The sequence below is a fragment of the Meles meles genome, chromosome 8, assembly GCF_922984935.1.
Source record: "Meles meles chromosome 8, mMelMel3.1 paternal haplotype, whole genome shotgun sequence".
In the NCBI taxonomy this organism is placed as follows: Eukaryota; Metazoa; Chordata; class Mammalia; order Carnivora; family Mustelidae; genus Meles; species Meles meles.
Window position 1 is genome coordinate 44,216,169 of NC_060073.1, and position 11,199 is coordinate 44,227,367.

The window sequence follows — 11,199 nt, forward strand, 5'->3', positions numbered from 1 at the left end:
CACACACCTTCCAGGGGTCGGCGGGCCACCCCCCTGGGGCTCCACACAGCTCCTCTCCACAGCTCCTCCAGCTCGGACAGCAGGACCCTCCTCCGGAGCCCCGGCCGCCAGTACAACCAGCCAACCTGTTTCCTCAGGATTGCACAACCGGGAATTGACCTGTGGATGAAGAAAACCACCGTTGTCCCGTAAGTTCTCCTTTGCAGGTCTCTAGGGGCCATGACCTGGGGAGACTTTTCCGGGCACCAAGTCTGGTTTTTCTTCTCTTCCCATGAGCCCAGCAGGGAGGGCTCAGTATAAATACCAGCCACCTCTCCCCAGCAGGCAGGGACCAGCAGCTCTGCTCCACCAGAACTCAGGTGAGGGGCTACTCCAAGGAGGGACCGGATGGAAGAACAGACTCTCTTTTCTCTTTCCCAACAGGATGTAGATCCCTTTAAAAATAATAATTCTGCTTTGTATTTGTCCCACACGAGGAGGTCTGTGCTTGCAGAGTGGCACACGGTAGACCCTGTGGATGATAGGGTGTTTGGTTGACGACAGGCTGCTCTAGGCTGGGACAAGTTGGTCCCAGCTGCCCTGTTCCCCCATCAGTGCCACTGGGGACCTCTTAGCCAGCCTGGGGTTAGGCTGAAGGGTTCAGCCCTGGGGACTGTGGTTCTGAGTGAGGACCTCCTGCAGTGTTTCCTGCGTGGGTCCGGAGAGTCTACTGAGAACAAAAGGAATGGACACCAGGCTCCGTGTGACCTGGAAATCCCCGAGGGGGGTGCGGATCCTGTCCTTGCCCCCTGACCCTCTCCTTCCTTCATTTCAGCACCATGAAGCTCTTCACGGGCCTCATCTTCTGCTCCTTGGTCCTGGGGGTCAGCAGCCAATGGTATTCATTCATCGGTGAGGCTGCTCAAGGTAAGGTCACCGGACGGGGGCAGCATCCACGGGCCACTTGGATTTGCCCTGAGCACTTGCAAGGGCTCAGCTACTGCGTTAGGTGTGTTGCCCTATGTGGTAGAATGTGCCCGGTGTTTGGGGAGCTCTTCATCAAACAGATCGAAAGGCACAGGGTTTGTGTCCACCTGTGACTGGAGAAGGAGCCATCATCATTCCCAGCTGAAGTGTCGGTTTGACTAGAAGACACAACATGAGTCTTGAGATGGCACAGAATTTCCTGCAGACAAAAGGCACAGTGTCTGATTAAAGCTGTCCCTCCTCCTTCTCCTTTCCCTCTCTCCCTTCAGTCAGCCCTTCCCCCTGTTCTTCCTCCCTCCCTCCCTTCCACTCTTCCTGCCATTTCCCGTTTGACTAATTTACAGACACCTCCAGTTTGGCTGTCCCTGATGCTTCCTCTTGTCAGCGATGCTGTCCCTGGGAGGTCTGTTTCCTCCCCTTTCCTGGCCCTTGACCTGAGCAAAAAAAGAAAGGGGAGGGGAGACTAACAACCATCTATCAAGCCTGCACTAGGAACTGGGCACCTTCATGCAATGGGCAGTGACCAGTTATGCTGGTTTGCCCAGGGCTGAGGGCTTTCCATGACCCCGTCAGTGCTAACTGGGAGGCTGCTGGGCCAACAGGGACACTTCTTCTCAAGCTGGGACAGGTGCTCTCTGACTCTGACTTCAGGACCCCTTGGTGAGGCAGGCATCTTCCCTACATGAAGGGGAGGGAGCTGAGGCTTAGAGCAGCTGAGTCCCAGGTCAGGGACTGCCATCCTGGCAATGGGTGGCAGAGAGGCTAGAACCCAGCTGTGCAGGAGGTCAGAGCTCTGGCCAGGTAGATGTGTCTGAGTGTCACTTCCCAAAGCTGGGGGGCTGTCAATCTCCACTGGTGTTGGACTGACTGGGGGAGCATCTCAGTCCCCTGACGCCTGAGATCCACTCCTGAGAGGTTCAGGAAACCAGCCCGGGGTGATCTGGCCACCAGGATATTCAGAGACACCCCAGTGATGGCCAGGGCTCTAGCGCGTGCTTCCTCAGGCTGTCCCTGTCATCTGAACAGTCTATTCAGGGTGTTGTCAGGATGCCATTTAACACTCAGAGCGACACAGTCATGTGCCCTCACTCTGCAAGAACGGATTTGCTAGGCCTCGGGGCAGTGGCGCTGTGCTCCTGGGCCTTTCTCAGAATCAGACTTCCCTGTCCCCTGGACCTCACCCTGTGCTTCACTCTCCACCAGTGCTTCCCGGCCAAGGGTAATCTTGTGCCTGGGGACACGGGCCGATGCCTTGAAACATTTCTGGTTATGAGCCTCGGGGCATACGTTGCCCGCATCTAGCGGGAGAGGTCAGGGAGGCTGCCTCCCATCCTGCAGTCTCAGAACAGGCTTGAGCAACAGAGAATTATCCGGCCCCAAATCTCAGTGGTGCTGAGGTTGAGAAAGGCTGTTTGATAACTCCTCTTTCCCCCTCTTGAGCAGCTCACATAGAGCCCTCCGTGGATGGAGCACGGAGATAGCACAGGGACAGACACACAGGTGCAGCCTGGCTGTGCCCCGCCCCCAGCACCCTCCCTAGGGATGCCTGGAGGAGCCAACTAGGAGGAAGCCTGTTGTTCTCAGCCTAGGGTGCCCAAGGGTGCTGGGAGCGCAGGCAGAAATCTTGAGTCGGTGGGAGATTGGCCGTTCCTTGGTTCTTCCCTACGGTGTGCCACAGGCTCTCTGTCCACCTGATATCCCTGTTGCCTTGTCCTTCTCTCGCAGGGGCTTGGGACATGATGAGAGCCTACTCTGACATGAGAGAAGCCAATTACAAAAATTCAGACAAATACTTCCATGCCCGCGGGAACTATGATGCTGCACAAAGGGGCCCTGGGGGCGCCTGGGCTGCTAAAGTCATCAGGTAACAAGGTTCCCGGGGATGCAGGGATGGCCTGGCTGTGCATGGCAGCCTTAGAGAGCCAGGAGGGGTCAACCCTAGAGAAGATTCCTGTAGAGACGGCGGCGGCTCCTGGTCCTCTTGCCCACCCTCCCCTCTGTGCCCAGTGTGGGGTCTGCGTGGCTGGCAGAGCCAGAGCAAAGCCCGTGGGAATGGGGGACTCCCGCCCTCCTGCTGTGGGCAAGGGGACCAGCCTGGGCTGACCTGGGCTGTGCGTGGAGCAGGGTCCGTGTTTCAGCCCCTCTGGCCTGGGCTCCTCTCAGCCATCCTTCAGAAAGAGAAGGGATTGGTGGGGGCGGGGGCCTGTTGCTCAGCAGCCCCTAATGAATCTCCACCTGCCTTCCTCCATTCCAGTGATGCCAGAGAGCATTCTCAGAGAGTCACAGACCTTTTCAAGTATGGAGACAGTGGCCACGGAGTGGAGGACTCGAAGGCTGACCAGGCTGCCAATGAATGGGGCCGGAGTGGCAAAGACCCCAACCACTTCCGACCCCCTGGCCTGCCTGACAAGTACTGAGCTTCCCCTGGGCTCTGCCCTGGAAGGAGGGGCTGTGAGGCCCCTAAAGGCAGGAACAGTTGCTGAGTTAGAGTTCCTGAATTGTATATCCTTCTTACTGAATACTTTAAAGAGTACATTAAAATGTTTAGTAAATGCTTGTGATGGGACGCCTGGGTGGTCCAGTTGGTTAAGCTGCTGCCTTTGCCTCAGGTCATGATCCTAGGGTTCTGGGATGGAGTCTGCTTCTCTGCCTCTGCCTGCCACTCTGTCTGCTTGCGTGCTCTCTGTCTCTCTTTCTCTGACAAATAAATAAATAAATAAAATCTTTTTAAAAAATGCTGTGAAATTCAGTTTGTCATTGTCCTCTGCATACAGCAAATGACAATATTCCTGGGTATTTTTAATACAAGGGACATGATCAACTTACTTTGTCTTTTTTTTTTTTCCCAAGGAAATAAGGCTTTAATAAAGAATAATACTAATTTGGGGGTAATAGTATATGTCCATAATAGGGACCATACTACATAGACTATATTCGGATCATACCTGTCAGTTCCAGGTACAGATCGAGACCTAATCTCTAGTTCTCAACAGGAGCAGCCACATCCATCCCCATCGCAGATTTTGGACACATCTGAGATTGCTTTTGGTTGACACAGTGATTGCAGGGCATTTGGTGGGTAGACCAGAGGTACACACAGCTTATAATTTAGGAGACAGTCCTGCAAAGGGGCATCCTGAATCTTGCTTGACTTTCGCAGTGTCCTATCAAACATGAATTTTGGCAGAATCAGATTTATGCGGAATTGAATGAAGCTTAAGTTTCAAGGACTCCTGACTTACATGGAACCATTCCAAGATCCTTGGAGAGGCCCTGGGAAAGGATTCACATGGTCCCTTATCTTTGTAAAATCTGCCGAAGTAAAATGTTTTGACTAAGACAGTTAATGCTCGTGTTCATACCAAGATTCCGCCATTAATTTTCTGCCTGTGTTGCGTGGCGCCGGGGTGGGCATAGGCATTTTGGGGACCTGAATAAGGAGCAGTTGAATTGGGGTTATAATTGGTTTGCACGTAGTAGGACATATTTGTGTGGTTTTCAGTCACTTCCAAGTATGATTAAATTATTGATCACTATCTGGAGTAGGAATGGCTTCTAGGTATGTATCCTCCTACCATCTTCTGTGGTTTACTCGGGTGCAGGAATGACAGTCAATGGCAAAATGAACATGTCTTGTACAGGGCAGTACAGAGTATGTGGGTAGTTGGGAAGAAACAACTTTGAAAGTCAAGCATGAGTCAATGGAGAATTGTAAGATCATAAGTGGAAGATTTTTATCTTGATGGAATCCTAGTCAAAATGGAAGTTCTCCCCTGGAGGGAGGTTTTCCAAATTTGACAGTGCTCAAACTTTATAGAATTTTACCGATAGCAAGCTGTGAAGCTGAAAGAAAATTCCTAAACTACCAATAAATAAAAAATCAAACAACCATGCTAAAGTAAGGACAGAATTATCTTTTTATTTTTCATGATAGAAAATGATCTTACTAGATCATTGTCATAAAATGAAGATCAAAGTAAACTCGGAAAAAAATTATATTAAAATTAAAATTATATTAAAAAGATTATATTAAAACAGAGGATTTTTAGGGCTGTGAAATACTCCACATGATGCAAAAATGGTGGTTGTGTGTCATAAGTTTGCCCAGACCGACAGAATGTACAGTAAGAGAGAACCCTAACGAACACTGTGGGTGATAATGATGTGCCAGTGTAGGCTCATCAACTGTATCAAATATTCCACTCTAGCGGGGAATGCTACTAATGGGGGAGGCTACGCATGGGGGCAGGTATAAGTTATATGGGAAATTTCTGTACTTTCTGCTCAACATTGCTGTGAACTTAGAATTGCTTTAAAAATAAATTCTATTAAAAGAAAGAAAAAGGATTGTTGAAGTGTGTCAGGCTGTTTATCAATTAATATATTTGTACATTTTTCTGTGTTTTGTGATGTTTTACATACTTGTCGGCTACTTAAAATTTGTAATTTTTCCCCATTCTAAATAAATATTTCATATTGTAGCTAATATAATATTTGTAATTTCATGTTGTTTTTCCTAAAGGCGGCTCCCCAAATTGCATAATTCAGGCCTTATAAAACCTCGGTCTGCCCCTTCATGTATAGTGAAAAAATGTTCATAATTATTTGAGCCTGGAATCCAACTGTATTTCACATATTAACAGAGTATTTTTAGTCCAGTTTTAATATAACTTAAAATTTCCTGGAAATGCTATTGCTTTGTAAATTGGAACTGTGTTTTGGGAGAAATTTTACCATCTTCTGTTTATGATTTTGAGAAGCACAGCCTAAGATGGAATCACACCTCTATTACTCTGCATTGTAACTGTTAGGTTCACGGTGATCTGATGTATATGTGCTAACATTGGAGACCTCTATTATGTCTTGTAGTGCTTAAAATATTAAAATACATATCATTTATTTTAAATTAACTCTATTTCTTCTTTCTGTTAGGGAACCACAATTTTTGAAATTAATGCTTAGGTAGGTAATATCACCTATAAATCTCTTTTATTTATTTATTAAAAAGATTTTACTTATTTATTTGTCAGAGAGAGAGAGAGCGCGCGCACAAGCTGCCAGTGTGGCATGCAGAGGCGGAGAGGGAAGCCGACTCACTGCGGAGCAAGGAGCCATATGCGGGACTTGATCCCAGGACCCTGAGCCAAAGGCAGCGGCTTAACCCACTGAGCCACTCAGGCGTCCCTAAATCTCTTTCATCTACGTAAAGTAGGTGTGGTATAATATTTGTTGCTGAGTGGGGGGAGCACTGGGTCTGATGTTGAGTACCACTGAACTAAATAATAAGCAGGAACTGAAAATAAAAGGAGTTGCAATATTGACGGTACTGATGTTCTTCCTGGTGACTTTTGTCTTTCCGAGGATTCTAAACACACCTGTGAGAAGAATGAGCACCTACTGATGTCTTTAAGGATGCCAAAGGCCCAGAGATCAGGGTCAGCTTCGACATTCACGTCTGCCCCGGAGACACTGTCCCCGACTCCCTGTCCCTTCCAATCAGGCTAAGAGCCCCCGAGGAGATGGACTATCTGGTCCTAGGAGTGTGACAAATAACACATATGAATATGGCCGTGCTTGGGTCCTAGGTAGGGTGGGGTAGGGGGAGATCAAGTCATCTAGAATCCTAAGCCTGTGGGCGGGCGCACAAAAGGGAGCATTCCGGCCGCAGAGCTCCGGGCAGTAGGGGGCGCTGTGGCAGGAGCCGCGCCGGGCGCGCCGGCCCCTCTGGCACCAGAACGCTTATCGCCTCCGCCGGCGGCTTCCGGCGCGTTGTCTTTGAGCGGGTGGAGGCAAAATCATGGACCGAAACCCTTCGCCGCCTCTGCCGAGTCCGGACCAGGATGAGGAGGAGGGGGCCGGGGGAGACTGCATAGGAAGCACGGTCTACAGCAAACACTGGCTCTTCGGCGTCCTCAGCGGGCTCATCCAGGTGGGGGAAGTCGCGCCCCGCGTGGGCTCCCCCACATTGTCCCAGCCCCGGGTCCCGCCTCTGGCAGCCCCTTCCAGCACCCCTCCCCGACGACCCTTCTCGAGGCGTCGCGCTTAGCGTCCGGGCCGCCTCCACGGACTCCCCAAACTGCGGGGAACCACTCCCCGGTACCCCTCAACACAAAGGGAGGGGAGGTAGAGTGGCAGGGATGCGGGAATGCTTACAGTTAAAATACTGTACTTTTTCGTATTTTCCGAAAATGTCTGACCATGACATTGTTCGGCTTTTTGCTCCCCATTCCCACTGTCGTTTCCAAAGCTCAGGGCCCAATATATTTCGTGGACTTTTGTTGTAGTAAAGTAAATGGTGACTTGGAGCCCTGCAGCTCTGATACCGAAAGCGTGGCTTCATCACCTGCTTTGGGCAAGTCACCTAACCTCACAGAGTCTCGATTTCTTTCTCAGTTTCAAAAAACTGCGACGAAAATACCTATATTATTGTATATAGGTTTATTGTGTAGGTTAGATAAGATTACAAGGGGCATAGAGTGCTTACCATGGTGTTTGGCTTATAGAAGCTCATATAAATGTGAACTTCTCCCTCGTTTCACGGACTGACTGACTTTAGATCTGTTCTCTCCAGTGCATCTACTGCATAGCTGCCGGAATAATCGTCCTTAAAAAACAAACCAACCAAAAAAACAAACTGTCCGTGGGAGCTCATTTTGGTTCTCTTTGCCTGCAGGAGAAGAATGCTTATTTCTTAGCTTGGAATCCAGGACTCCCTGCAACCGCCCCAGCCTTATCTGCCCACGACACACGCCAACTACTCACCATTCCCCAGACATTAGACTAGGCTGTTTGTTAACTCTGAACTCTTGCACTTTCTTAGGTATGTTCTTCTCCCCTTCTTCACATGACAAACTCCTATTCTCCCTCAAAGATTTAGCTTGAAGATTCCCTCCTAGGAGAAGTTTGCCCACTTTCTCCGGGCATAGGTCATTGGTCCATGGTTTTTGCTTTCAGGACTCTGTCCACAATTCATTTGAATCCCTTAGCCTTTTCTGTTGTGATAATTAGCTTACATATCTTTTCCTCTCTAGATCCTAAACTGCTTGAAAGCAAGGGGTTAAATTTTTTTGCCTCTGTATTTGGACCCCAGTGCCTAGTAACAGTGTTTACTCCATGAATGTGAATGAATAGATCTACCCAGGGTAGTAATTTTTTAAAACAAGGTTTCTGCAAGAGAGGATACTTTGAGGTCAGTGTCTTTGTGACTTGTGAATGATTTGGGATAATACTATGTGATGAGTATTGTGGACTGCTTTTATCATCACTTCTCTTCCTTTCTGTTGAAGATCGTTAGCCCTGAAAGCACCAAATCCAGCTCAGATGATGAGGAACAGCAGATGGAGCTCGATGAAGAAATGGAGAATGAAATTTGCAGAGTATGGGATATGTCAATGGATGAGGTATGGGGTTGGAAATGAAACTGAGAGGACTTTTGGGTAAGGAGGTGGTGAATGGTTTTTTTTGGTTGTTGTTGTTTCTTTTTTTTTTAAGTTTCAGTCCTTAAGTCTCTGAGAAAATACTTTAGTGTTTGTAATCACTCATATGGATATAGGGAGTGAGCTTAAATGCTAAACTTTTGTTTCTGAAGCTAGAGGATCTGACCTGTCATTAGATTTGGTCTAAATATATAGTTCTCATGAATGCAAGAATGCTCATAGTCAGGGAAAGTTCTGATACTTACCTGCCTAAACAGAATGCTGACCTTGTGTTTGAGAACAGGGTAGAAGTTAGGAGACCACTGATGACCACAATTAAATTAGAAGGGGACAAGAAGGACCCATGTATATATAATTATAAAATAGTATTTTAACATTTGTATTGTATTCTGTAGCTCAGCAGCACTTTCGTGTGTATATTACTCTATTTGCTTTTCACAATAACCTTGTGATATAGATAGTACCTTTATTTTACAGATAAGAAAAGACATGAAAAGAGATTGGCATACATAATCTCTCGCTTAATTTCTTGGACTGTTGGCAGTAGTTTCCTGATTAAAATCCTTATTTTAGTCTTTCACTTCCCTTCTGTGCTCCACATTGCCACGAAATTTCTCTTTTTCCTAATATACAGAATAAATTGTGTTCTTTTCTTCTATCTTACAAATTGTTCATGGCTGTTCATTGGCTTCGGCTTTATTGAGGTAGAATTGGCACCAAAAAACCTGTATTCTTGAGATGTAATTGATGTGCAGAAATGACGCCTATTTAAAGTGCACAATTTGAAAAACTTTATGTGTGTATATGCACACGAAGCCATCACTGTAATCAAGAAAGAGAACATCTCTCTCACCCTCAAAAGTTTCCTTATGCGCCTTCATAATCCCTTCCTCTTGCCTCTCCCTGCCTCCACCTCTCTAGGCAGCCACTGGGTTGTCCTTCCACTTCAGAGTAGTTTGCACTGTCTAGTTTTGTATAAATGAGATCATATTATTTTTTGGAGAGGTCTGCCTCTTTGACTCAGCATCATTGTTTTAAGATTCATGCCAGTTGTGTCTGTCAGTAGTTTTATTGATTTATTTTTTTATTGCTGAGTGACACTTCATTACATGTGTATGTCATAATTTATTCAGTTATTCCTCTGTTGGTGGATATTTGAGTTGTTCATGGTTTATTAAAGTTAACATTGGGGGCGCCTGGGTGGCTCAGTGGGTTAAAGCCTCTGCTTTCAGCTCAGGTCATGATCCCAGGGTCCTGGGATCGAGCCCCGCATCGGGCTCTCTGCTCCGCGAAGAGCCTGCTTCCTCCTCTCTCTGCCTGCCTCTCTGCCTACTTGTGATCTCTGTCTGTCAAATAAATAAAAAAAATTTAAAAATTTTAAAAAAAGTTAACATTGAATTTTTGTGTGTAATTATATACAGACTTATGTGTTCCTTTTTCTCCAGTAAATACCTAGAATATTATGGATCATTTGGTAGGTGTATGTTTAACTTTTTAAGAAATAGTCTGAATTGTGTTTCTTATAGGTTGTGTAAAAAATTGTGTATTTTCCAAAGAGATTTTTACTTTTTACATTACCATAAGCAGTGTATGAGATACAGGTCTAGTTTCTCCTCATCCTTGCCAACACTTGGTATGGTCAGCCCTTTCATTTTAGTCATACTAATAAGTGTGTAGTGATTCTCATTGAAATTATAATTCGAATTTCCCTAATTACTAACAGTGTTGACCATATTTTTATGTGTTCATTTGCAATCTATATATCTTTTGTGTGTGTGTGTGTGTGTGTGTGCCTGTTCAGATTTTTGCCCACTTTTTAATTGTCTTTGTGTGTGGGTTTTTTTTTTTCTGTAAGTTTTGTAACTTTAAGTTTTACTGATAGGTCTTTGACCCATTTTGAGTTAATATTTGTGTGTGATGCAAGGTATGAATTGAAGTTCACTTTTTCTGCATATGGATGCCCAGTTCTTCAACCTCATTTTTAAAAAAGACCACCCTTTCTTCACTGAATTGCCTTTGTACCTTTGTCAGAAATCATTTATCTGTACATGGGAGTCTATTTCTGGATTCTGTTTTGTTCCATTGACCTATTTGTGCATCTTTATGATTGTATTAATTACTGTACATTTATAAGAAATTTTGAAATCGGGCTGTGTTAATCTTCCAACTTTGTTATTTCTCAGAGTTGTTTTGGTTGTTTTGGATCCTTTGTATTTCCATATTAATTTTAGAATCGATTTGACAGTTTCTTCAAAATGCCTACTAGGATTTTAACTGAGATTGAGTTGAATTTATAGATCATTTGGGGAAAGAATTGATAAATTGAACAAGATATATCTTTCCATTTATTAAGGTCCTCTCTAATTTGTTTCGGCAAAGTTTTGTAGTTTTTAGTGTATAGTATTTCACATTTTTTGTCAGATTTATTCCTAAGTATTTCATATTTTTCCATGGTACTATAAATGGCATTTTTAAAAAGATTTATTTATTTGAGAGAGAGATTGAGAGAGAGAGAGCGCATGAGAAGGGAGAGGGTCAGAGTGAGAAGCAGATACCCCTCTGAGCTGGGAGCCTGATGTGGGATTTGATCCAGGGACTCCAGGATCATGACCTGAGCCACAGGCAGTTGTTTAACCAACTACGCCACCCAGGCACCTATAAATGGCATTTTTAAAAACTTCAATATTTTTGTATATTTTATATCCTGTAGCTGTATTTTATTGTATGTAGCTGTATTATTTGATTTATGAAGAAAAAATTTTACTACTTTTTCAATTGAAGTGCTTTTATTTCTTTC

The 11,199-nt window shown here is 45.4% G+C and overlaps 2 protein-coding genes across 3 annotated transcripts in view; both read left to right on the forward strand.

Moving 5' to 3' along the window:
* Positions 1-312: 312 nt before the first annotated feature.
* Positions 313-3,524, forward strand: LOC123949006 (serum amyloid A-2 protein). Its single transcript, XM_046016275.1, has 4 exons — positions 313-359; positions 815-906; positions 2,692-2,830; positions 3,221-3,524. Exons 2-4 carry the CDS (start codon positions 819-821, stop codon positions 3,381-3,383), a joined length of 390 nt encoding a protein of 129 aa, XP_045872231.1. The 5' UTR covers positions 313-359; positions 815-818; the 3' UTR covers positions 3,384-3,524.
* Positions 3,525-6,740: 3,216 nt separating this feature from the next.
* SAAL1 (serum amyloid A like 1) overlaps positions 6,741-11,199 on the forward strand; it is a 28,011-nt gene continuing 23,552 nt past the window's right edge. For both annotated transcript variants that reach the window (XM_046017335.1, XM_046017334.1), the window contains exons 1-2: positions 6,741-6,895; positions 8,253-8,366. In XM_046017335.1, coding sequence (XP_045873291.1) covers positions 6,764-6,895; positions 8,253-8,366 — 246 coding nt within the window. In that variant the 5' untranslated portion in view covers positions 6,741-6,763. The remainder of the gene's footprint in view (positions 6,896-8,252; positions 8,367-11,199) is intronic.

Bases quoted from the DNA above. Each gene is read 5' to 3' on its own strand.
- LOC123949006 (XM_046016275.1), top strand. From the start codon at position 819: ATGAAGCTCTTCACGGGCCTCATCTTCTGCTCCTTGGTCCTGGGGGTC. The intron at 907-2,691 runs GTAAGGTCACCG...CTTCTCTCGCAG, and splicing joins CATCGGTGAGGCTGCTCAAG to GGGCTTGGGACATGATGAGA. The intron at 2,831-3,220 runs GTAACAAGGTTC...CCTCCATTCCAG, and splicing joins TGGGCTGCTAAAGTCATCAG to TGATGCCAGAGAGCATTCTC.